This window comes from Haplochromis burtoni, unplaced genomic scaffold (genome assembly GCF_018398535.1).
Source record: "Haplochromis burtoni strain Fernald_Lab_line unplaced genomic scaffold, NCSU_Asbu1 Contig_152, whole genome shotgun sequence".
Lineage (NCBI taxonomy): Eukaryota > Metazoa > Chordata > Actinopteri > Cichliformes > Cichlidae > Haplochromis > Haplochromis burtoni.
The window spans coordinates 503,986-531,619 of NW_024582513.1; the positions used below are offsets into that span (position 1 = coordinate 503,986).

The 27,634-nt window shown below is 39.7% G+C and overlaps 1 protein-coding gene across 4 annotated transcripts; it reads right to left on the reverse strand.

Annotated features, from left to right (window-relative positions):
• Positions 1-5,055: 5,055 nt before the first annotated feature.
• On the reverse strand, positions 5,056-15,844 carry cnih2 (cornichon family AMPA receptor auxiliary protein 2). 4 transcript variants are annotated; one of them, XM_042224815.1, is made up of 7 exons: positions 15,233-15,842; positions 14,149-14,384; positions 12,158-12,226; positions 8,367-8,414; positions 5,991-6,103; positions 5,769-5,912; positions 5,056-5,643 (listed from the first exon to the last, which is right to left on the reverse strand). In XM_042224815.1, the coding sequence occupies exons 2-7, from the start codon at positions 14,227-14,229 to the stop codon at positions 5,616-5,618; spliced, it is 483 nt and encodes a 160-aa protein (XP_042080749.1). In that variant the 5' UTR covers positions 14,230-14,384; positions 15,233-15,842; the 3' UTR covers positions 5,056-5,615. The 4 variants fall into 4 exon arrangements, with proteins under 4 accessions (XP_042080749.1, XP_042080748.1, XP_042080747.1 ...); XM_042224814.1 differs by having other exon boundaries at positions 15,211-15,842; XM_042224813.1 differs by lacking the exon at positions 14,149-14,384 and having other exon boundaries at positions 15,211-15,844.
• Positions 15,845-27,634: the final 11,790 nt, after the last annotated feature.

Consider the following 27,634-nt stretch of genomic DNA (forward strand, 5'->3'; position numbering starts at 1 on the left):
TTTATAAAGCGGCCTTAAACGTGACCCGGGAACTTTCAGACTCGTCTTAAAGCAGTCTCACATAACAGTGAAGAGGGGAAGACAACAGCAGCCAAGTCATGACTTTCTAAGGCCAGTCACTGAAAATGAAGTTAGTAGTTAGTTTGATGAAATTTATTTATATAAGTGAGACAGCAGCTGACAGAGTGAGTCACGCTCGTGTCTCTGTCTGGACAGACGATGCACAGTCCAAATAAAAACATAAGTGTGAACAGGTTTGACACATCCTTGGAAACAAAAAGAGACTGCTAAGACAGCACATCTGCTCCTTCCACAAACTTAGGACTTCAGAAAAAAATGCAAAAACATCATGCTAATTTTGTAATACATCCATGATATGCAGTGACAAATCTGGTTGATTGATTTTCATACATTTCAAGGGGTGGGGTGGGGGGAGGGGCTTATGTCAGGAAGGGCATCCGGTGTGAAAATCCTCCAAACCAAACATGCGGAGGTACCCGCTGTGGTAACCCCTTGTGTCTAAGGGAGCAGCTGGAAGTAGCTTACGTTTTCATTTGTTGTTTTGAGTTTTCAAACATATAAAAAGGTCTCACTGCATGCGCAGAGTGTTTATGATGAATGTTAAACCAAAATCATTTTGCATTTTACAGGAATCCGAGTGTGCATTCAAAAAAGGGACAGTCAGTAACTACATATTTTTTATTCTTCTCCTTTTTTCTTTAATTTTTCTTAAATTAACCCCCCCCCCCCTTTAAATTTGGTGTGCACCCCTTCACCATACCTATCGTTTCCTTATGCATGCATGCCTATAGAGCCAGAATAACATGCACCAAGCTTGAATTGTATAATAATGAATGTGCACAATATGTATGTGTGTGTTTGTGCATGCACCTCCGAGCGCGCGCGCGCTTGCCAATCGTGCATGCCAATCCTGACGTTTTCAAGCCCATCAGTTGTTAGCCAGTTTCCATGGTAACGCCTGGCTGAGAGGTGCACAGACGTAGGAGAGAGGGGAAAGGAGTTGAGACAATTATGGTGGTGGAGGGTGCTGAAAAAAGGAAGAGCCCGAGATGATGAGTGTGAAACAGTGTGAATCGTGGGATGAGAGGGAACGAGAAACAGATGCATGTGCTGTGAGTGAGCGGGTTCAGTGTGTGTGTGAATGTTGTATATATGCGCGCGTGTCAGTGTCTGTGTCTTGGTGTAAGCAAGTGTCATAACTGCTTATATGAAAGTGATATGTATGTAGTGGATGTAATAAATATAAATGCACTGGGCAGTGAAGCAGTGCTGCCAGGCATGTGCACCAACTTCTATTGGATTTTTCTGTGTTTTCAGCTTCAGAGTGAGTCAACAGGAATTTCTAATACAGTTTAGTTTCCATGGTGACAGCGGAGAATGATCTGTCCTCTTCAAACAGAGGGGAAAACGCCAACTTGAAGCCTTGTTGTTTCTCTGTTTTCTGTCTGAATCATTATTTAAACAAGTGATAACCTGGCAAACCTTTCAGACTCTACAAATGAGCCCCAGAGCCAGTTTAGACCCACACTCAGTGTTTTAGGTTGTGTGTCTTTTTTCTCTCCCCCCTCTCTCTCTGAGGAATCACAACTTGTGAATTTTAAATGTTATATAGCTACAGTGACATTTTCAGAAGTGATGATGTCTCTCTGTGGAGACGAACTCTGTCAGCTTCATTTTATTATGTAATCTAATAGGCATCCAGAGCTCTATAATTTGAAATGTTAGTATTCTGAAGGTGCAGACGTTAATGAAAGGCTTTAATCCTCTCTCTGCTGCCCTCCAGTAGAAGCTTTTTCCACATCAGTATTGGTATTTAGTTATTCTGGTGCCTTTAGAGAGGTTGGCTGAATGTCTCTGGAACCACTTCTAAATGCAGCTGTTTTTCAACAGCTTCTCAATGAGGCAGTTCGTCTCCTATCCCTCAGTCTAATGCACCACTCAGTGTCCCCATCATCCTTCAGTTTTATTTTTTCTCTTCTAGCACATCTTCGGAAGAAACATCGCATTTCTGTGACAACTCTTCACAGATGGACAAATAAATGCTGACCCTCAACAGGCAGGAAATGAGCGACATAGAAATGGACATTTTGGCATCGTTGTTTTATTAGAATACGGCATGGCACGGCTGTACATCATAGTGTAGCCTAATATCTATATATATAAAGTCATCCACCAAATTTACTGTAGCGTACGTTGATGAGAAATGTATAAAAGACAGATACAAATAATTATACTCAAATACAGTTTTCTAAAAGGCTTTGTTCACAGCAACTACATGACATTCAACCAAGCTGTATGTCTCCTCCCCCCTTTTTTTCGTCCTCGTGTTCCTGTGCTTTAGTAGCGATTGTCCAGACTCTACACGCTCACACTGTAGTTTTGAGGTCTCAGTGTCCTGTGATTACTTTTGACATTATTTGGAACAGCATACACCGTCTTGTCTTCAGACACACTGACAGCCTACTGAAATTGCTTCAGTGCTTGCGATTCAGATCACACAGGCAGTTTGATTTGCTCTGCGTGCCTTGATTTCAGACTTAGATAAGGCTTTGTTTATATTTATGTATGTGTATGTCCTGAACATCTACAGTGCAGCTACATTAACGACACGGGTTATTAATGGTTATAAAACATGTTTTTTTCTCCTTTAAGACTAATATATGATATATTTTTTGAAGAAATTAGGCTTCCTGTAATGTCAGTCAATGAAGGTGATTTTAGAACTGTAAGTACGTTCTGGACACTTCATGGATTTATATTAATTATTATTAATTTCTGCTTTTCTTCCACAACCTTCCTCCCCTCATCCCAAAAAGTCACGGCAGATGGCCGCCCCTCCCTACACCTGGTTCTGCTGGAGGTTTCTTCCTGTTAAAAGGGAGTTTTTCCTTTTCACCGTCACCAAAGCGCTTGCTCACTGAGGGTCATATGATTGCTGGGATTTTCACTATTTTCTTTTTACTATTGAAGGGTCTTTACCTTCCACCTATAAAGCACCTTGAGGCCACTGTTGTTGTGATTTTGAGCTATATAAATAAAACTGAATTGAATTGAATATTAGGAATTAAAGTCATCCTTTCCAAATTGCCAACACATTTTGTGAAAATTAACAAACCACAATTCAGCTGATGTGAGTATTACAGTTGTAGCAAAGGGTTGGTACATTTCGTTCCCCCCAGTGTTTCAGCTTGACAAATGTGCATGGGGCTAATGTTTTATGAATCTGATAAACACAGTGCTGTTGCCGGAAAAAGTGCTGATGCAAAAATGTTTCTTTCTGTAAGAAATATTGCATTTAATCCTGTTTTGAGGGACATTTGCTAAAACTACAGTGAAAAATATAGGCTTGTGGCTAAGTCATACAGGCAGGGCAAGAAAGCGTGAAATGCTGTTGTACACAAACACTGGTGTTCACATTTGTATTGAATTTGCTGAGCTTAGCAAAACAGCCTCAAGCACTGGTATACAGTGCAATGTGGGTGTTTTCTAAGGAAAATATAGTTTTCATTAGAAATAAATTTCATATATTGCTGACACACACTGGAAAATTATACTGTTACTTTTATCACTGATCGAATGATCAGGGAGTTTTTACTTCCCACTGTTGCCAAGTGCTTGCTCATAGGGGGTCGTTTGATTGTTGGGGTTTTGTTTCTATTATTGTAGGGTCTTTACTTTGTAATATAAATGTGACTTCTTGTGATTTTGTGCTATCAAAATAAAATGTAATTAAATTTATTTAAACAGATCTACTATTTAATTATTGGATAAATGTCATGGACAGTTTGTCAATTTTTGCTGTGAATCCTTCTACATAACAAGAACTTCAGTAGGCTGCAGCAGCTGAGACCATTATTTTAAGTGGGCATTCCTTGACAGTAAGACGTGGTTAGTCAGGGCTGGGGGCAAGGTAACTGATTACAGCCAGCCATGTCTAGCAGCTGAGAAATGCCCACCCGTGTTCTCCGGAGACTCCTTACCTCATTTTTTCCTATCTGAGCCCACAGTTTGTCTATCAAACACCACCATTTAGTACACCTGGAGTTGGTGTATGGCAAATATCACAGCTTGTTCTCAGGCCCCCAGAGTTTCTGTTTTCCTACTGATATCACACATCTGAACCATCACTTATCTGCAAACAGATCCATCTAATGAACACATGGCGGCAAAGGCCAGCCGAGGAAAGGCTTTACTGTTTATAAATCTTGGTCATCAGCAAGATTGTGTGTCTCTTACGTCTGTTGCCTTTGCAGCTGTATGTTTGTCGATGTATTGCGATGCTGTCGTTGCACTCCTTAAACAGCTGAAACACTGTCATAGAGTCGTTATTGTCTCATCTGCCACTTTTGTCCCACTCACTGTTACAAACACTGAATAACACTGGATCGATATGTCTCATGACTCAATTTACATTGCTAGATTACTGTTATTAATTGCTTTTTTGTACATGAGATGACTATGCTATGCTATTCTACCTCGAATCAGAGAAGAGTTGCTGTGCTAAAATGGCTATAGTATAAATGCAGATGAATAAGAGTAAACATCACTGGAAAGAGGAATAAGGTGCTTCCTGCACACTAAAAAACACAACAAAACTAAAGTTTTTTTTTCTTTTTTCTTTTTTTTGAGGAAAAAAAATATTGTGCCAAAAAAATAATGTGCCAAAGAAAGTAGAATTAACGATAAGGTTTGAGAGCACAAAATACTGCAACTACTTTCTAGTCTCATCATTTTTCTTTTGACCTTGATTTTATATTTGGCACAATGATTTTCAGCGGTAACATTTTGGCATGTTTGAGCTGAACGCTCTTTGGAAAGCATGAACCTAGCATATAGCGTAAAATATGCCCTCTGGACACACCTATTTTGAATGCACATCACAAGCATTGACCCTTAAAGTCAAACTTATTTAAGTCAACCCTGGATAATTCCTTGCTTTTTTCTCATTTCATTTTATTTTCTTTTTACCAATGTCTGATTTGACTTTGCATTTGGCAGAGACTGGCATCAGGCAAATCTTTATCCTCTGTCCTGGTTAAAGGTGTCTGTGCAGACTCCAGCTCATGCCAGGTTCGTTAAACCTCTTACACTGCTAACCCATTTCCTGCAACACGATCAGAGTAACGGTTTGATGTCAGAGTTTCCATATGCAAAATAATCCTGCTTTTAGTACATTGTCAAAGTCAAAGAATACAGACATAATTTTTCATTTTCCAGTCCCCAAGTGTTTGGAGATTCACAGTGAGTTGAGCGACTGGATTATTAAGAGCAGCGTGGGGAAAATCCAGCCCTTCAGAAATATTGTTAAATTGTATAATGGGTCAAAGGCAACACAAACACTTGCGTTTCAGTCCTTCAAGATTTCATCCGGTTGTCCGACGGCAGTATCGGGTGTACAATGATACAATCGAAAAGAGGCTTTTTCGAAAAAATTCACATTCACTCAAATTGTTCTTCGTGCTTAGTCCAAGGTTAGACTTCCAAAGCCCAAAGCCAGAAAGGTCAGAATACATGGAGAAAGTAAAGGTTTGTGTCTCCGTTTGTTCTCCAATTTTTCTTTTACAGTTATTTTATTTCTTCATCTCTCCTGTTTGTTAGAAGCTCACCAAGGCGTAGACCATACTACAAGAAATAGTGTAGGATGATAAATTAAAATTAATTTTACAAATTTATGAATCGTAACACACGTCTAAGGATTCCTTGAAGTGTCATTATGAAATGAGAAACATTGTAAATCTCCCACTTACCTGTAGAGATAATAGAAAAATGAGAGAAGATAAAAGCCCAGCTTACACCAGGACTCTTTCTGACAGTAGTTGAGAATGTCGGCGTTCATCACGCTGACAGGATCATACATGACCTCTGAGCCATCAGCGGGCCGATGAAAAAACCTGAAAAAAGCAGGAGGTTTGGCTCACTCACCCATCAGACCAACACAAACTAGTTACACATCTGCTGTGGGACCATACCTCCACAGATGGTAGAAGAGCAGCGGGATATTTAGGCCAAGTGTGACCCACTCTCCAGCACACATGAACATCAGGCAGAAGAGACCGTGGATGGAGTACTCTGGTACCACCAACTAATAAGAAATATAAGAAGGACGGAAACTGAAATGATTAAGTGATAACACTCCAACAACTCTTTAGAAAACACTGATGTGATAGAATTACAGTGTACAAGACCACACTGCAGGGCAAACACTTTCACACGGAAGGTGTTGCTGTTAGTCAGGGCTAGCTGCTGTTACGGGTGCAAATATATGTTCACTTGCATGTGGACTGTTTTTTTATACATTAGTAGAAGGTGATGTAAGTTGCTGACCTTTTTTTCTTGTGATGTAAAGTCTAGCGTTTGGTTGTTAAAATACTATTTGGGAAAATCTGAGATGGGGTTAAGACTCAAGATGGCAACAGGATAGCAACAAAGATGATAAAACTACATTTACTGTGAAAGGACAAAAACTTTTGGGGGGCAACTTGAGGGCAGCAGAAACAAGCTCTGAACACTTACTTATCAACATTTTAGTGTTTCATGCTGGGCAGGGAGTGTGTTACCACTTTTCAGAACTTTTCTCTGAAAATAGCTGCTTGTAGCAGCCAAAAGCAGTGCAATGAGAGCACTGAGAATGAACCGACGCTGTAATGTCTAGGCTAAATGAGGCCAGCTTGCAAGCACCAGAAAGTTCCTTAAGTGGCCACTTGAAAGTTGTTCTACAAGTCAGTGAGTAACCATATAATCCCACGTTAAAGAGCTTTCTTGTTCCAAAAAAGCGTTTTGGTTGCTATAACTAATATACCCCTACAAAATGACTACAGGAGGTGAATTTTTCTTTATTTGGCTTTTCACCTTAAATCTTTTAAGCTTTCACCTGCGCTAATTCAGATCTCAGAGGTGCGGGAACATTTTAATAGAACTGTTTTACAGATAATGCTGTGGCTTTGTACTTCAGTTTTGGTGAGTGAAATTCTAGTATTTCATATTTGTTAGAAGGTTTGTGTATCTGTGTTTCTCATTTTAACTCATACAGTCTATGGATGTGCCTTGCTAACCGTGCTAACAAGCTAGCATGGTTAGCCCCACCAGTAACCCCTAGTAGACTTCTTGGTTGTGGGGTGACCTGCCTGCAGCATTCAGGGTAGTTTTGCCAGTGTCTTCTTTTAGTGTTTTTACTGCTAAAGACCTGTTTCTTGCAAATTTTATTATAACATTTTTATCTTTAAGATTCTTAGCTTAACACCAAGTTTTGTTTTAACTTTTAATTATGTTCATTTCAATTTATTCTTTACACATTATCGCTTTTATAACGTCTTGCATGGTCTATTTTAAGTGATTAATTGATTAATTTAATTTTTATAAAATCTATTGTTTGTTTATTCTGTTTTTGGGAAGTACTTTGTAGTGCTATACAAATGAACCTTATTTAATGTGAACTTAATTGAATAAGAACTATCACATCACATTCACAAACACGTAGCAATTTGATCTTGATGCTAGTTCAAAAATAACGCATATGGCTGCAAAATAACAACTTACATTTCTTTGACTGACATCATAACCCTTAGCTGGCTCCATCAGTCATTACAATCTGTTTCAATATTATTTGAATATTTTTAGTGGAACCAATTTCAGCAGTGATTGGTTGGAGCAAATATCACTAATACATATGTAGTCTAATTACCACGCTAGATTAAACCTGTGTAGCAGTTAAGGGTAATTGAAATTATATTTCCACTGCAGCAATAAGCGTTCCTTTTCAATAACATGGTGGTATTGTAATTATGCATCAGTGGCATTTTATTTTCTTGCACTGAGCAGTTATATAAAGAAAAACGTAAAAAAAAAAACAAAACAAAACGTGAAAATGGTAACAATTTGAACCCAGGGCAAACCTTCTCAAAAAATGCTCTTTACTACATTAGCATATAGACCCTAATACTACAATTAGTATGGTGGCTACTGCCTTTAAATTAAACTCTTGTAATTTTATATATTTTTATTTATTTATCCATTAACTTTGAATCAAAAAAACCCAATGGCACTGGCCATCTTCAAGCACAAGTATGTTTAAAATGGCCTCCACAGTGTGTGATCTTTCACGGACACAAAGTTCTTTTTCTGAAAGCCTTGAAATAAAAAGCTGACAACATCTGGGCTGTATCAGTGCTCTCCATCACTGTGTGCCTGTAAAGAGGTAATGGCGTGTTGTGGGGACGGGCTACATGTGAAATGAATCAGTGTGTGTCATGGTCCTCACAATGAAAAAAGACAAACGGTCATGGCTCTGTGAAGCCCCTCTGCTTTAGTCATCCACCACCAGCAGATGAAAAACAGCTATTACTCACCCTGCGAAGCAGGTTGCAGATCCTTTCAATGTTGAGAATCCTTTCTCTCTGTGGAGAGGATATAAAGAAAGTCCGGTCAACAATATTACTGTCAATGCCTAACAGAAATAGCTGTCTCATAGCGGAAACAATAGACGATCGTAGACTGGAGTGAATATTTATTATTATTATTTTGGAGGATTTTTTAAACTGGACAGATATTAAATATAGTGATAAAATCTAAAAACTGGACCTGATGGCTAGTTTTATATTAGCATTCCTGCTTAAATATCAGTATTATGGGTATAGTGATACTGTAATATGCAGCTGTATATTACATTAGATCACCAGGCCAACAATAGTACCATGGAAAAATACACTTACCAACTGATAGTAATTAATTAACTACCTTCTTTTTTAAAAAACTAAAACTCCGGAGTTTGTTTTCATCATACGTCTAAAATACATATTTTTACACTTTGGTGCAGTTTTATCATAGATCTGTTTTTTAAATTTTTATTTAAGTTAGTTTCCAGAGTGAGTTTGCTCATTTCACTTTAGTTTCTATTGTTTAATAATTTTAAGTTTAATACAGTTTTTCGGTTCTTTTTTTTAGCCGCAGCTTTTTGTTGTTATACATGTGGTGTCTGTCAGAAGTTCAACACAATACGATACAAAACAGTATTACAATATTAAAATACACAGACTCACACACACAGTTGCGTAGACATCCCTGTTCTAATAAACACACACACGCAAGTACTTCTTAATTCTGGTATTGTTGGTTAATTTGACCAAAATGATACATTCATATGGATTTTTTTTTAGTGTATTTTAGTTTTATTTATTTATTTATTTTTGTTTTTTAGGCCAGTCTTTTATTTTTATTTATAATAACCTTGGTTTGGTGCAGACAGGACTTTTCATTTGGCTGTGGACTATAAGGCCATAACCATGATCTGGGCACATACAACAGGTACAACTTTTGCATGAAATATGAGTTAAATATAGGTTTTATTAATGACACTAGTGACAGTCCTGATCTAGAGCCTTAATGAATGTCATTAATCATACCTGTGCCCACCTATGGCAGAAATCAGACTTGTTATTTTTTATGAAATTTGAGAAACACAAACTGTATATTATACTTGAATAAATTCATTTTCAGTTAATAATAATAATAAAATACTTACAATGGTGTTGATTTGTTTTTCATTTATGTGGCTGAAACCTATTTGAGAAGCAAATCTCATATTGCAGGGGAAAAAACCCTGTGCGCACATCTCCCACCTTATCTTGTAAAGCTATCAGCTCGGAGTCTCTGGTGAGCCATTATAGAAAGCTCAATTATCAGTTTTAAAATTAAAGCCATCCGTCTTTGAGTACATGAGCCTGACATCAGATATTCGGCTCATGCAGATGTTTTCTTTGGTTGTCCATTGATTAGTCAGCAAGGCAAATTAGATGTTTTGCTCTAATTCATTTGCTCCGTTTATCCATTTCCATCAACAGAAAGTTATTGCTTTATTGTGTAACCATAATGTCTATAGTCAGATAATTATCACAGGGCTGTTAATTTGCTTGGCTTCATTTATTTTGTTAAATATAATACATCAAGTGGATAAGCATGTCTAGTCATTCTGACATATTGAGGCATCTATCTTGGCTACCAACCGGTGATATCGGCTTAGTGTAGCTGGAGCAACATCCAGCTTTTATGAGTCTGTGGACATAAATTAAAACTGGTGACCTGAAAGGGAAAAGTGGATTTTGCCCTGAATTAGACACAGGCACTCTACCTTCACTGTTGTTAGTATGCTCAGTGTAATTTCCTGCCTTTTTTCTTTCTTTCCTTCTTTCTTTCTAGTCCTTCCTCCACAGTGCTGTTATTTAAGGAGCGAAAGTGCCAGCCTAGCTTCTGTGCATCATATGGTTTATTGTTGTCGGTGTAAATCATTGCGCTGCTCAGATTTTACAGCTCGTAGCCTCCCCGAGGTGGCCCTATTTGTGTCAGGTCATCCAATTTGCTCTGAATATTTAATAGTTCCAATAAAGAAACATGACTGAGGATGTTAATCAAAGGCAGAGGAGACATTTCACAATATACACAATATACAGAAGAGATAAAGGAGCAACAATTACAGGGCAAAGAGTGCTGTAGTTAGATTGGTAATCTAATTAAGCCGTTATTATCAGAGACGCAAATGAGTGATCTCCCTGACAATCTGCCTCATAACTTTTCTAGAGCTACTGGCATAAAAGGAGGCCTGAAAAGGAATAAATTTTACCACTATGATGTGTTTAATTTTGTTGTTTTAACGGGGGAAGTAGCCATAGAAGGGCTCTTTATGGATGGGGTGGTTCTCCCTCTGAGTGTTACTGTGATTAAAGGCTTTACGCAGAAACCTGATTCAAAAACAGATGTCTAGCTTCTTCCGCTCTGTCTTTCTATCATTTCTTTCTCTCTCTTCCCGACAAATATTGACTGCTTTTGTCCTTTTTTGTACACAAACGCACTCTAGCGAACATGTGTTGCTCTCAGCTAACCACAAATATAATTGCTGTTTATCTTCCATGGCTGTTGCCTTTGCTTGTCTTCTGTTTGTGCAGCTTATTGATTTTGGGGAGAGACCGGCAGTGTCACGTCCTGCCAGATCCAGTTATTTCTGAACACATTTGAAACGGTGACATCAGACAGCGTGTTTAGGTTGTCACCAGTCCTACAGAGTGGCCTCAATACTTATCTCACTGCTGTGAAACCAGAAAAGTTCTAATGGGGATTGTTTGTCAGACAGCTCTCCATCGTTGTCCCGAGGAAAGTAAAAGATCCACTGTGGCTTTTGTGCTCCATTGTATTTGACTGCATTATAATTTACAGGTGTTGCAGTTATTGTGTCCACCCCCTTGTAGCTGGCATGCCTTCACACTCCTACAGTCTGCTTTCACAGTTTCCTCTCCCACTCCTCATCACTCTCACTTTGCAGTTCAGATGCAGGTTCACATGATTGCTAGAACATTAGCTATCCTGTGAAAACGATAATCACAGCTGCTGTTAACTTGCTAAGCGAATAATAGCTCGAACTACTGACTCATGATAATGTTATTTCATCTTCAGAAGAAAACTTATACATACTGTAAGCAAACAGCTCTGCAACATGAGAGGATAAATAGTTGCGCTAACTTTCAATCAGCAATTATTTATCTGTCACTTTGGATCGAGTGAATGCGTTTGTTCTCATTACGGTGAGGTGAAAACTCCAAATTGCACTCCTATTGTGGCGACACTACAGTATCTCATTGTCTAAAAAGCAACTTCATTTGCATGAATCTCTGTAACTGATTAAGCCAACGAGCCGTGGTCTTTGTAGGAGGCTGATTGCTTCAATCTGCATACAAATGAGCATTCAGGGAAACACTGCCTGGGTGTTACTGTAGCAATCACCTGGAAGCTTGGATTAGTGTTTTCAAAGTAGGGCAAATATTTGATTTAGAAATATTAATGAATAAGGCTAAATGTAGCCGAATTAAATATTTGAAAGCTTTCGCTCCGAAAACCCCAAACTCTCATTTACATAACATGATGATTTCATTTTTTTGGTGATTGCAGGCTTGGAAAAAAGCGTTTGCTGTGTTTATTTATGAAATGAACGTGAAACTTTGTGAACTGTGCTCGGAAAATATGCAGCATAGGCAATATTTGGGGGGCAAAACCTTAAATGTATAGTCTCCTTGAAAGTACAAAGAAGGGATTTCTCTGTGTGCACATGAAGGTTTGATCATTCTTGCAAGAAGTGAAACAGCAGGGTTCTTACCGCTCTGGTGGGATTGCTCTGATCGATGGGGTTTTTGAAGTCTGTGCGAAGCTCATCAAACGCAATGATCTGAAAAAAATAATAAAATAAAATAATAATATTGGACACGTGAGCTTGTTTTTGTTTCACCACCACTACGCTGCAACTGTAATGCAAATGTAGCTGTTGTCTTCTCGCCACTCGTAAATTTGGTTCGGCTGAGTCGGCTGTACACTGTTGCGATCCCTACATCCACAGCTGCAGCTGCTTTCAGATCACTTTGAGTACATATGGTGAGTTAGTGGCATATGTAAATGCAGACATTTGCTATTGCCCTTTATGCTGTTAGGAAGGTCATGTTGTGTTGACATCATGTGTGATTATGTAGTAGTGCTTGTGCTGAAGGATTTTTGATTGAAATTTGTCCCTGAATAAGAACAGCTTGGATGGTTAATTCACCCCCATGCAGCTTTGCATTATCCAATTCCTGTAAAAAAAAAAAAAACTATGAAAAGCTGCAGGAGTAGATAAATGCATTGCACGAAGAAATTACATAAGGCTTGATTCTTACGTTGAGACCAGTAATTAAGTTCACATTGGAAGATTAATATTAAGACACAAATGCCAGGAGTCGTCCAAGAAGTGCTTGAGAAATTTAAAATGCAAGAAGCTCTTTGACTGAGCATTTTTTAGCTGGGTTGATATTTAAGAGCATTGCGGTACATTTCTGGTACATACACTGTCTTGAGTGTCTCTCTGCATATTGAAATATAATATACTGAGGGCACTTGTTCAGATACACCAATACACTCTAACTGCCTCCAGTGAGGCGAGTATAAGTGACAATTATTCTCACTAGCTCCCTGATTAATAGCTCTATAAAAACACGAATAATTCGGAGTGTAAAGGCCACCTGCTGTGCTTATCATCGGCTCAGGTTTTAAAGAGCTAAGCTTCCCTTTGACGGCTCATTGAAAAGCCATAACAAGCAGACATCATTTGCAGAAAAGTGAACATCAGTAGTGACTGATGGCACGAAGGGGAGAGCACCTTCCACATACTGTACGAGCCTATATGGCTCGCCCTCGTCTTCGTTCACAATTAGCTCTGTTGTAAACAGATGCAGTTTCCATGGCGACATGATGAGCCCCTCAGTGGGCACCATGGTTACTATACCAGTGAACCGAGGTTCTGATTGGTCGACGGCCACATACAGTTGGGGTGCTGTGCCCGTGGGTGGAAGCAGACTGGGGGAAGGGGTGAACAAAATTATAGGTTGATAAGCGTTTCGGTCACATGCTCGAGAGCCGAGCCAGACGCAGGCTTCTCGCTGTCTCTTTCACACACAGACACACTCACTGAGTCATATGTAGTCTCACCCACTTAGTCAATTGGTACGTTAGTCATTTCAAGTCCTATATTCATAATGATGCGTTTTTGTGCTTCGCCGTGTTCCTGCCTCCACGGAGGGAATGTTAAAGGTGAGAGATCAAAGCTGCGGTGTTTGTTGAGTCTGTGTAACAGGCAAACCGAGTGCACTGGTCTCCAGCGATAGCTGTGCAAATTCCACTGAAAATGCCTGCGGGCAGACAGATTCACAACAGTCTGGTGGTGAGATTTATGATCACTGTGTTTTGCTGACTGTCTGTACTCATTATCTGGAGTTTGCTGAAGCCCGAACGCCTTACGTGGAAATGTTTATCATCAGTTCTCTGGGATCATAAGTTGCTTTTATGTGGAGGGATGAAGCCAGCAGGAATCTGTGCTTTTTGTCAAAGTGTCATCGGGTGGCTCTTAGGAGATCATTTGAAGTGTCTGATAAGTGCAATTACACCTTTAATGCATATCATTATCTCTAGAGGGGCTGAAGTGTGTATGTTATGTTGCCAGCAGCTCTGTACACCTGTGTGTAGGCGGCCGCGCTAGTCTGCCTGTGTGGGATGCTACAGTGAGGATGCTGCAGGCCCTACGTGTGTCAGTCTTAGTTCTGGTGTGTTCACCGTGCCACTCACCTGCCATATGACAAAGAAGATGAGAGCTGCACACAGTACCAAGGTGAGCATGTAGCAGAAGGCCGCAAAGGTGAACGCCATGGCTGCACCAGCCAGCCTGACAAGGACACGGGTGAAGGGAGAGAAAGGAAACTGGTTCCCTGCTCTCTGCCTCTCTCTGGCTACTGGTCACTTCCCCTCCTCCTTTTACTGTGGTAGAGGCTATTGTTGGTTTCCCCCTTTGATGCAAGCTGAGTCTATATTGTCCAGGTGGGTAAAGCACTCAGTTTTAGAAACAATCAATAATCAGCTGACGTCGCAGCTCCACTGCTTACTTGCTTTCTGTCTTTGTCTCTTTTTGTAAATCTGACAGCAGGACAGCTCCTTCCTTGCTTTGATCTAGGAAGCACTTGTGTGTCTGTTCACAGCCACAGTAGTCTGCCGCTGGCCCAGTGCTTCTCTTTTCAGTCTCTGACAGGGAAAATGTCTGTCTCCTCCTTGTCCTTCCTGCAGTTTCTCTTTAGAGAAAGCCTACACATCATGGTTTTTTTTCTTTTTTGTTTTTACTGACGAACCACCAAGAGTCTGACTGACACGCCGACAACAGAAGCACAGGTTACTAGTCGATACTAAGAGCAGTAAAAACAGCGAGAATTATTGTCCCAGTCGGTTATGGCTTTTTGTAGTTTTTGTAGTTTGTTGTATGGCTTTCTGTTCATCTGTTGCTCCGGGATCCAGAACAATTAATGACGCATATATTTCCATATCATAGTTAACAGGTTTACATCTGTGAGTTATTATTTACAGAGTCTTTACTTATAATGATGGCTAAACTGCTGAGTAATTATTTACATCCTAGCTGAGATTCAAGGTATTGCTTTGCATGTTACACAGTTATATTCTGACAAAGCAAATCACAACTTGCCACTGCTGATTTCACAAAGTGAGAAGGGTGAATCACTGAGGCAGCAGATATTCTAATTGAATCGAAAGATTAGTTAGCACTTCAAGAGGGCTTAGAGATGCGACATCACGATACATTATTGATAGTTTCAGTTAGCATGGATCGACATCTTGACTGACCTTAATATCGAGTAGCGAATACCTGTGCCTGGTAGGAGACGTGTCTGCATCTGAACAGTCCACTCTTTCCTCTTCTCTGTCAATTTGGGTCGACACCATGTCAGAACTGTCTGCTCTGCATGTTTGTCTCAAGCGCATCCCTCAGTTATCTCCAAAAAACAAAAAGAAAAACGTGAAGCCTTGTCTCTGCTGATGTGCAGGTTAAATAGTTAAATTCTAGCAGGGAAATATTTACACAGAAGCCTGCAGAGTGTCTACATGTTGAAACCCATTCGTGCTGATTTAAAAGAAAAATAAAGCGCTTCTGTTCTTAAGTAAAAAAAAATCTCCACAGCCCTCAGGAGTCATAAGTTACTGAGTCCACCTTACTATCATCTCTCCTGCTCCTCGTGTACCCTGCTTTCTTTTTCCTTTCTTTCTTTCTTCTTTAACTCCCCCTTCTTTTCATCCCTTTCAAAGATTTTGAAAACAGACCTGAATGTTCTTCCTGAGTCTACTGTCTCTGGCTGTCTCTTCCTCTATTTCTTAGACTGCGAGAGAAATATTTCCATCACGGTTGATGTTATAACGGTCAGCCAATAGCATCGCTCTGTCTCCCTCCCGCTCTTGTTTGCTCTCCCCTCTGCCTTTCTCTCTTCCTCTCTGTCTGTCAGACTCCCCCTCTCTTGCATTTATACATTTCCATAATCCCTTGTTCCCGTGAGACTGATGAGGGGGCAGGGAAGGCTGCAAATGTCTGGTGAGCCCCCCCCCCCTTCCTTATTAGCCCCTTTCGCCCAAGCTTTCAGTCATCTGTCATGCCATAAAATATAGCTCTGTCTGTTACAGGGTGTTGTTCTCAGTCATTTGTCATTTCCTTCAATTCTCTCCTCTCAGTGCATTCATTAAATACCTCAATCTCACTTTTTGATTATTCTCTCACTCTATTAATGAACAGAATCCACTAGTGCCACCTAATGTAAGTGTTGATACTCGTATTATTTGTGTGGCCAATGTAGGCTTATTCAGAAAAGTAATTCCTCTGTTAGAGGGATCTATGCCATGGCCCAACCTTTTTTAGCTGCCCCACATTAACAGTGTTGGTATTTATCTTTTATGTTTCTGTGATGGTTACTCCTCCAGTCAGCGTAGGCTCTTTAATCAATATATATTTTAATTCTTGTATATAACTATTCTATCCATGAATGTTCAAATTCACTATTTTATTAAAGAACAATTTAATAAAAAACTAGAAAGGCACATTATTTTTGATTAAGAGGCCAAATTTAAGATCATACCTGCTATCCATGATTAGTATCGGACTTATCCGAGGTGTCCAGTGTGCCAGCTCAAATTCTGGTATAAAAATTTTGATATTAGTTTATTGTTTGCCTAATAAATAACAATGGATAGATTTCAATGTTTGTGTTTTCGTGTGTTTATGGCAATTGGTCTATTAAAGGATTAAGTTCAATTCAATTCAATTTTATTTATACAACAACAAATCATGACAACAGTTGCCTCAAATCACTTTATATTGTAAGGTAGACCCTACAATAATACAGAGAAATGCGCAACAATCATACGACCACCTATGAGCAAGCACTTTGGCGACGGTGGGAAGGAAAAACTCCCTTTTAACAGGAAGAAACCTCCAGAAGAACCAGGCTCAGGGAGGGGGGGCCATCTGCTGCGACCAGTTGGGGTGAGAGAAGGAAGACAGGATAAAAGACATGCTGTGGAAGAGAGGCAAAGATTAATAACTATTATGACTAAGTTAAGTTAAGCACTGTATAAACAATATCTCTCTATATACTGTAGATATACTCTGTAGAAATACTTTCTATATACAGTATATTTTGCCAGACAGAGAAGCTTGATTGAGTCCACTGGCAGCGTTCTTTACACAATTGCATCCAATGCTTTGCACTGCTGACATAAGACTTGAATGAATGGAGCTGCTCAGGAATGCATCTCCATTCCATGAAGCTCTCTGTGCACTGTTCTTGAACTAATCTGAAGGCCACAAGAAGTTTGATGGTCTGTACCGACTGACCCTACAGAAAGTTTGTGACCTCATCATCCACTGACTCCACTCTGGGATTTTACATTGGCTACCACTTCATGGCTGAGTTGCTGTCATTCCCAATCACTTCCAATTAGATTTTTGACTGTGGAATATTTCGTAGTGAGGAAAGTTCATGACTGGACCTGTTGCACAGGTGGCGTCCTACCACGGTACCATGCTGACATTCACTGAGCTCCTGAGAGCGACCCATTCTTTAATAAATGTTTTTCGAAGTAGTCTGCATGCCTACGTGCTTGAGTTCATACACCTGTGGCCATGGGAGGGATTGGAACACCTGAATTCAGTGATTTGGATGGGTGAGGGAATAATTTTGGCAATATAATGTATTTAGCACCTTTCTACTCTGTTGAACACTTAAAGTACTTTCTACTACAAGTCACATTCACGCATTCAATTCATACAGCCTAACATTCATACACTCTCACAGGTGCTTGGGGGTAACTTGAAGTTCAGTAGCTCAAGGAGTCAGGGATTGATCCACTAATATTCATTCATAAAACCTGAGCCACAGCTTCCCCAAACGAGTGCTTAATGTGAGTTGCTGTGACCTTCCTATCAGCCTGAAGCAATCTGGTTGTTCTTCTCTGACATCAGCGAGGCATTTTCTCTTTTTCAGACCATCCTCTGTAAATCCTAGTTACAGTTGTGTGGATAATTCTCAGTAGATCAGCAGTTTCTGAAATACTCAGACCCGCCCATCTGGCACCAACCGCCATTAAAATTAAAAACACTCTTCTTTTTTTTTTTCTAAAGAAAAAACAAACAGAACAGAACAGACATTTATCACAAAATGTATGTGCCACAACATTTTACAGTATACTGTAAATGTTCAGTCACACTGACAACTGAAATGGCAGAGTTTTCTTTTTTAACTATTCAAATCAACCAGTTTTCATTACTCAGACAAATCACATTTAATTTTATTGTTGTTATAATAGAGATTCTCTTATTACTGCAATAACCAGACGCGCTCTGTTTATTACTTTCCATGTTTCTGTACTGCAAGATATACAGCAGTGAGCAACATTGCTTTCATGCTGATATTATTGTTATGCTTCATTAATAATAAGTACAGCCTAAATATTAAGAGGTATTGTAAATGTCTGTTATTTCTGATCGTAAGGAAAGAATGAAGAAAAGTCATTACATAGATTTCAATCCTGCAACATTTCTGTTGTAACATTTTCTGTTAGAGAAAACACTCAGACTGATATTCTTGTTCATCTTCCATAAAACTATAGTTCCATTTGGCTGTGTAACTTTATCACATTGGGTGACACATTGATCAGTGCTTTGTGAGCATCTCCAGATCCGGTTAGCTCATAAAGACACTAACAGCTGCTTCTCAGCCCAATCTTAATTTAAAAAAAACAAACAAAAACAGATCTTTAAGAGCGTATTGCAATGACTGACACTGACACACCACAGATTCGCAAATTGGAGTTGGATGATGGTTTGTTTAAAAGGTTAGAGGTGTTTTGTTGTTGCTGTTTGTTTGTTTTTTGCCAGTCTGGGTAAGTGTGCTAGCCATCTGACAGCCGAGGAAAGCAGAGGTTGCTGGTCTATTTTGGGTTACTGTGTTGTCGGCAGTGGGGGTTCCCTGCAGTCTGATCAAACTGTGTCAAGATGTTATTTTTAATCAAAATTACTTTCTGTCCTTCAGCCTCCTTATCCCGATGTCATTTATTTTGGTAAACCAGGGAGCACAGTGAACAATCAATAAAAAAGTATCACAGATATCTCACACAGTTTGCTTGTTCAATTCACAATCAGCATCCTTTGAGTGTTTTTGTGTTGAAAGACTGATGGAGGTCACACTGGATATGAGCTCCAGTTAAATGCCACAGGTCCTAAAGGCTGCCAAATGAGGTTTTGGCTCCATCTTGAGCCAGTAGCTCAGAACTCATAGCATGAAATGAGTGTTTCTGGCCCAGAAACCATAGGACAAAGTCCAAAAAGGTTAGTCCTCTGGCCCTCAGAGTGAACATTTCCTGAGTTTCTCTGATTAAAATGACCTCACTTGATCTTAAGGTTGGTATTACATCTATATTTGCATGTATGTATAAATGCAGGAAAGCGTATTTAATGTACTGTGGGTGTACGTCTATGGTAAAAGGAAAACAAGCCCCATATTTTTTCACCTCACAGAACTCTAAGGCCACCACTTGGCTTTGGTGTCACCGACTAACCTGTGTCAAAATAAAGGTCAGATTTGAAGGGCTTGTCTTTTTTACCCTCTCTGCCTGTCTGTATGTATTGATGTTTTCGTGGGTTTTTATTTGACACGTTTTTCAAAAACAAGCTTGAACAGAATCCAAATCTTGCAGCACAAGCAAAATCATTTAAACCATGAAAGACTTGCTCTTATCTTATTAGTGGCTTTAGGCTTCCCACTAGTGGCAGTAATCAGTGACTGCAGCACCTCATGTATGTGCATGGTCCCAAAAGCATCACAAGAGTACCCACACACATGTGCAAAGGAATGAAAAAGAACAGATACATAACTATTTACGGTTTATCACATGTGCCTTATTGGCATGATATTGATATTGAGCATCTAATAACAGATAGAAGGCGGACGAAAAGAGAAGGAATAACCAAAATGGATATTGGGGACAAAGGCTTTAGGTGCTTATTGAAAAACTATTTGAATGGAGGATGCTTTCAATGCCGTGATTTGTATTTTTTATTGTGAGTTAGACAAAACAAAAAACTAATTAGTATTTGGTGTGAGCACCCTTTGCTCATTAAAAATGCAAAAATTCTACACTTGCTCCCTTATTTGAGCTGCTCAGCAGGAAGGCTGGACCAAACTATCATGAAAATAAAAGTGAGAATCATTCAGGGACCTGGATTCATTCAGGATTTTGCCTGAAACTAAAAACTTTGCTGATTGTCATTAGCACATTGAGTCTAATTGTTTGATCAGGCTGCAGATTCCATGCCAGTAAATTTCATGTATTTATTTATTCATTTATTACACAGGTGTTGAACTCCAGGCCTCGAGGGCCACTGTCCTGCTTGTTTTCCAACTAACCTGCCCTTGTAACTTCTTATTGGCAAAGCACACCTGATCCAGGTAATCAGCAGCAGGTAGGGCAAGGATATCTCAAAAACAAGCAGGATACTGGCCCTCGAGGACTGGAGTTTGACACCCCTGATTTTTTAGCTCTACAGGACAGTAGTCTGTCAAATTGTTATATGTAAATCTAATATAATTCCAAATGGCAAGCAAATACAGAGGAAATAAATCAGCTATGCTTTAACGCACAAGGTTGAGCAGGAAAGCCACGTGCCACAGGGCATTGTACAGTTCATGCTGCCTGCTGTCGTTCCCTTCTTTTGTTTTTGCTTCACAGTCCTACCCAGCAACAAAATGCCCATTAATAAATCTTAAAAGAAAGAAAGAAATTAATTATATAAGTCAACCACATTTATGAGTATTATTTCCCCTCATTATGGTAATGTAAATGTAATGAACGCAGACACAAGAAGAATAGAACAGAATAGAATAGAACAGACTAGAATAGCCACTTTATTGTCAGTCAGAACTTACACCAGACAGTGCACATCAGTGCTTTTATTCACCATCAGACTCTACAATAAACATACATACAAGTATAAATATATCAAATGTCCAAATGTATAAAAAATGTGTTGTTGGTGGTGTTGTTTTCTTATTATCATATACTAACACTGTCATTCATTTAGCCTTCCTCAGACCATTTTAATGTTTTAACTCGGTGCATTAATACAAATGAGGACTGGCAGATTTTAAATTGTCCACAAGATGGCAACATATGAGAGGCAGAGGCAGCAACAGATGGTCGCGTTAGGTGCCTAACAGCAGTATTGACTTAGGAATGACTCACTAAAGCAGAATTCGTAACCTGACTATATAAGTGCCCTGAGATGACTAATGATGTGGAGCTAAATAAAGAACCCTAAAGTGAATTCTGCAGTCCTGCAACTTTGTGTTTGCTGTACATTTGAGGAATCCATGCTTGGTAGTCTCAGGGAGAGAAAGCAACCTCGCTGAGAAATCAGAGAAAACAAATCAAGCAGTTCAGTCCGCCCCTGAATTTAGAGATGTGCATGCTTTATTAGCTCATTATCCCCGGTCACATGACCTCGGGGAGTATCATGGCACAAACTGGTCTCAGTTGTTTCAGCACAATGATGTCGAAGGTGTTTAGTGAGGTGATGTAAAAGAACATCCCGAGAGTACTAAAGAGTGAGGAAATCATCAGCTATTGATATGCCGTAAATCAAGACTCATGACCTTCTGACCTCTGGTCCCAAATAAAATGTCAGTTTTATTGATTGCTTTAAGCAGAAAAAACAATCAGAGTCAACTGCCAGGAAGTCGGAGAGTCGTACATACACTTTACAATCCTAACGCATATATTTGACCTTACCACAGCTAAGTGGTACATTTGTTGTTAGTTTGCAACACAAAACAGCTTCATGCTGCTGTCAGGAAGCTGTCTTGGGCATCAAAGCTGCCAGTGGAAAAGCTCAAGGAGGTTCTTGTATAGAAGACAACATAAAATCCTGACAAGACTCTGTGCAGCACAGTGATTAAAATGCATTTTTAACCCTTCATGCTGGACAAAAATGTGCATATGTAACAATATGATGGATTTGTAAGTCTCCGGGAAATGCTAAGCTGTTTTGTGTGTGTGTGTCAAATACAAGAAACTTTTTGTGGGGTTGGCTGTGATAGGTACAGTAAAAGCAACAGTGACAGTTGATGCGAATATTATCACATTTTTAATACACTCAATACAAGTTGAAAACAATTTACAAGTGTCTGCCAAAAAAATTAAATCGCTCAGCATGACCACCGTGATGAAAAACGTCTTTAACATCCATGGATACACAGGAGCAGCAACAGTTGCTATAGCAACTGAAACAAACCCTGGAAGGTTGCTTTTTAGTCTCTTTGCTATAATCAAATGTTTTGTGCCCTTTCGGTTGTTCTGATCATCCTGAGAGTGTTGATTTGAGAAGAAGTGTACAAAGATGTTTTGGGAGATGTTGTTTAATGTGAAACACGTGTCTCATATTTCACAATCCAATTCTTTTTGTTTTAAACACCACTGTAATTACTAATCTGGAATAAAAGCCTGTCCTTCAAAGAATACATCCCACCTGAATTTCTGCATTTAAAAACTACCACGGCATCCATCCGTCTGTCTATGCGTCCATTTATTTTCCTTATTGAAATCAGGATTACAGCAGGACAGAAGCATTTTCTAGCTGTCGTGGAGTGAGCAGCAGAGAACACCCTGGACAGATAACTAGTCCAAGATATCATCACAGAGAAAACAATGCAAGCTTTATTGTCTTCTGTAGGGTTTGGAAGATTTTTGATATTTTGTGTCTTTCTTTGAGGGGATAAAGTTATGTCTCCATGTAAAACTAAGACAGATGCATTGACTTGTAAGCCACCTATTGCCATTCTTGTAATTACTTTGTGCTTTTATTGTCTCAGGAATCCCCTTCCCTTTACCTTTTCCATAGAGCACAACGAGCAAAGCAGCAGCCTTCAAAGCAGCAGCATACAATGACACAAGGATTCAAGTCAGTTCAATTGTATTTGTACAGCACCAAATCACAAGAAAAGTTGCCTCAATTTAATTCAATTCAATTCAGTTTTATTTATACAGCGCCAAATCACAACAACTGTTGCCTCAAGGTGCTTTACAGTGGGGCAAAAAAGTATTTAGTCAGCCACCGATTGTGCAAGTTCCCCCACTTAAAATGATGACAGAGGTCAGTAATTTGCACCAGAGGTACACTTCAACTGTGAGAGACAGAATGTGAAAAAAAAAATCCATGAATCACATGGTAGGATTTGTAAAGAATTTATTCGTAAATCAGGGTGGAAAATAAGTATTTGGTCACCTCAAACAAGGAAAATCTCTGGCTCTCACAGACCTGTAACGTCTTCTGTAAGAAGCTTTTCTGTCCCCCACTCGTTACCTGTATGAATGGCACCTGTTTGAACTCATCATCTGTATAAAAGACACCTGTCCACAGCCTCAAACAGTCAGACTCCAAACTCCGCCATGGCCAAGACCAAAGAGCTTTCGAAGGACACCAGGAAAAGTATTGTAGACCTGCACCAGACTGGGAAGAGTGAATCTACAATAGGCAAGCAGCTTGGTGTGAAAAAATCAACTGTGGGAGCAATCATCAGAAAATGGAAGACATACAAGACCACTGATAATCTCCCTCGATCTGGGGCTCCACGCAAGATCTCATCCCGTGGGGTCAAAATGATCATGAGAACGGTGAGCAAAGATCCCAGAACCACACGGGGGGACCTGGTGAATGACCTGCAGAGAGCTGGGACCAAAGTAACAAAGGTCACCATCAGTAACACACTACAACGGCAGGGAATCAAATCCCGCAGTGCCAGACGTGTTCCGCTGCTGAAGCCAGTGCATGTCCAGGCCCGTCTGAAGTTTGCCAGAGAGCACATGGATGATACAGCAGAGGATTGGGAGAATGTCATGTGGTCAGATGAAACCAAAGTAGAACTTTTTGGTATAAACTCAACTCGTCGTGTTTGGAGGAAGAAGAATACTGAGTTGCATCCCAAGAACACCATACCTACTGTGAAGCATGGGGGTGGAAACATCATGCTATGGGGCTGTTTTTCTGCCAAGGGGACAGGACGACTGATCCGTGTTAAGGACAGAATGAATGGGGCCATGTATCGTGAGATTTTGAGCCAAAACCTCCTTCCATCAGTGAGAACTTTGAAGATGAAACGAGGCTGGGTCTTCCAACATGACAATGATCCAAAACACACCGCCCGGGCAACAAAGGAGTGGCTCCGTAAGAAGCATTTGAAAGTCCTGGAGTGGCCTAGCCAGTCTCCAGACCTCAACCCCATAGAAAATCTGTGGCGGGAGTTGAAAGTCCGTGTTGCTCGGCGACAGCCCCAAAACATCACTGCTCTCGAGAAGATCTGCATGGAGGAATGGGCCAAAATACCAGCTACTGTGTGTGCAAACCTGGTAAAGACCTATAGTAAACGTTTGACCTCTGTTATTGCCAACAAAGGTTATGTTACAAAGTATTGAGTTGTATTTTTGTTATTGACCAAATACTTATTTTCCACCCTGATTTACGAATAAATTCTTTACAAATCCTACCATGTGGATTCATGGATTTTTTTTTCACATTCTGTCTCTCACAGTTGAAGTGTACCTCTGGTGCAAATTACTGACCTCTGTCATCATTTTAGTGGGGGAACTTGCACAATCGGTGGCTGACTAAATACTTTTTTGCCCCACTGTATATTGTAAGGTAGACCCTACAATAATACATTCAGAGAAAAAAAACAACAATCATATGACCCCCTATGACCAAGCACTTTGGCGACAGTGGGAAGGAAAAACTCCCTTTTAACAGGAAGAAACCTCCGGCAGAACCAGGCTCAGGGAGGGGCAGGGCCATAAGCTGCGGCCGGTTGGGTGAGAGAAGGAAGATAGGATGAAAAACATGCTGTGGAAGAGACCCAGAGAGCCAGGGATGTTGAGATGCCTCAAGATGTTTTATATTAGAAAGTGAAAAAACAATCATGGCAACAGTGGGAAAGAAAAACTCTCTTAGAAGCCTCCACCAGAACCAGGCTTAGGGAAAAGCAGCCATCTTTTGCTACCAGTTGGGGTTGAGGGGAGGAAGACAGGACAAAAGACACGCTGTGGAAAAGAACCAGAGATGAGTGACTCCTGATTAAATGCAGAGTGGTGTATAAACACATGGAGAGTGAAAAATGTGAGTGAAGAAGAAACACTTGGTGCATCATGGGAAGCCCCTTTCAGCCTGGCCCAATTGCAGCGTAACTAAGAGAGCATTCAGGGTCACCTGATCCAACTATAACTATATGCTTTAGCAAACAGAAAAGTTTTAAGACACACTTTAAAAGCAGAGAGGGCGTCTGTTTCTCAAATCCAAGCTCAGCACTGGAAATGAGAAACTCACAAATACATAAGCATCCAAGCACTTACCAGTAAAATGATAACTGTTACAAGGAGACCTTATGAATAAACACTTTTGCATTTTAACCATAATCATCTTGCAATATTCCATGGCCACAGGGCACATGAGTGGAAATAACTCAAGATACTGTATCTGCTCTCTAAACCATGACTCCCTTCTACAATAACATGAATGTCTTTTGCATCATATCAGGAAACTGGGGTTTAAATGCTGCAACAGTTATTGGATGCTAAGATATAAGAAATCTTTTCCATGAGGATAATGATACACTACTGTTGAGAAGGGAATTGGAGAAGGGAGAGATATTACTTTATTACTCAGTGAGATTTTACTGTTTTTCCTTTAACTGTGTTTTTCTGTCTCGTATTTCCAACCAGTCTGACTATTAAGAAACACAGACTATTGTTATTATTCGGCTATCAATCACCACTTTTACATTATTGGCCTGTCTGGGCCACCTATTTAAGTTGATTGGTGGGGCTGTTGGACAACTAGGGCACTGCTTTGGCTGGCCACAGTGGGACAGAGTAAATGATGCTGGACACCAGTGGTGTGGACCAGTCCCGTCGTATGCAAATCATCTGTGAGACTCAGTTTGATTCACTTATTTATTCACCTATCATTAAAAACAATAAAATGAATTAATATTGTTAAAAGAAAACTAAATTAAAGTAAATTAAAAAAGGACCAACTGCTCTCCCTTGTCAATGATATTTCTTTGCACCTTGCTGCAGGTGAGAAAAAGAACCTGTACAGATGCAAACAAATTAGGTGAGTTATGACAATATTATTATGCGTTTTAAGCTTTATTGAGCAGAAAGAATATCTTCCAAGTATCCTTTAAATCCAGGTTCTCACTAATGAAGACAATGGGGAATCCTTTGTCAAGCAACAGATAATGCCTAGCTCTACTTTAGGGTTGATTTTTTTTTTTTTTTTTGGGGGGGGGGGGGGTTGCACATTATAATGCATCATAATTCATTTCCAAATATTTACCTCATCTTTTTTTTTAATTTAGGCTCCATGTCTTTAATACTGAAAATACTTACTGATACTTAAAATCTAGTTATGGCATAATAAAAGAGAGTTGTCAGGAGCAGGTTATACTTTAAGAGAAACTGTATCATTATGGGGTTTGGACTATCCTTACCCCCCTCCTTATACTGAGACTACACATTACTATTATGAATGTTGGTTGTATTAGAACGTACTATAACCACCTCTTTCTCACATTGTAACCATGCAAAAATGTTGGTGTGCAGACTGTGATACATTTAAATTATTGTGTTTGTCACTTTAGGGAAGTCACACCCTTAGTTGCATGTTGTATTGTGAAATGTTACCTTTATTTTAATCACAGAAGCACACCCACATTATTAAAGGGCAAGAAAGCAGACATTCTTTCATGCTATCTAGTCCATTAATGCCTGTGGTTTTGATGTTCTTTTATTATTATTATTATCCGTCTCAGTGTCAAACCAGAGTTCCTTCAATTCTATATTTTAGCCGTGCAATCGCTGCATTATATTAAGAGTTGTTTCTAAACACCCTGCTATAAATTGTGGGATGCAGCTTAATAGTTAAATAGGAAAGACACCTCTTTGTAAAATCTATTCCTGTAAAGCAACATTTAACTATGATCTTATAATACATATTTCAACAAAAGCATATTTGACCTCAGCCCGATAGAAGACCTTTGGGATGAATTAGAGTGGAGCCAAGCCAGGTCAGGTCAGGCTTCCCGTACAACCACAGTGTCTGACCTCACAATGCACTTTTGAAACAGTGGTCAAAAATTCCCATAAACACATTTGCAAACATTGTGGAAAGCCTTCCCAGAAGAGTTGAAGCTGTTATAGCTGCATAGGGTGAGCCCACATTTTATTTAAAAATATGGATTAAGAATGGGCTGTCACTCAAGTTCATATGTGTGTGAAGCCACACCAGCGAATACTTTTGGCACACATAGTGTATCAAAAGAGGCTCTGTCCATGGTGCTGAACAACAGCGACATTACTCAAGCTAACCGAAATGTGACAAGCATACCAGCTAATCTGAACACGTTGAAGAATGTAATAGTATATATGTGTGTGCTTTCAGGGGAAAGCAGCAGTATCATTTGCATCAGAGTTGCGGTTTTCTCTGAGCAACACCTTTTTCTCTGAAGGCGCATACATCACCATCTGCTCCCACCTACAATGAATGAATAAACTGGATACAATGTTGCGATTCAGTATTTCATAAGATTTGTTCTGCCAAGGCAAAAGGGAGAGCAGTATGTTGTTCTTAGAGTAGGTCAGTGTTTTCAATTTAAAGATCCCATTTGGGCATTCTTAT

What these genes read in the sequence shown, in the direction of transcription:
- cnih2 (XM_042224813.1), bottom strand. Translation starts at nt 15,348, where the DNA reads ATGCGCTTGAGACAAACATGCAGAGCAGACAGTTCTGACATGGTGTCG. An exon ending in AGAGCAATCCCACCAGAGCG is followed by an intron (nt 8,415 to 12,157) that starts GTAAGAACCCTG and finishes TCCTCTCCACAG; the next exon opens with AGAGAAAGGATTCTCAACAT. An exon ending in TTTTTCTATTATCTCTACAG is followed by an intron (nt 5,644 to 5,768) that starts GTAAGTGGGAGA and finishes TATTTCTTGTAG; the next exon opens with TATGGTCTACGCCTTGGTGA.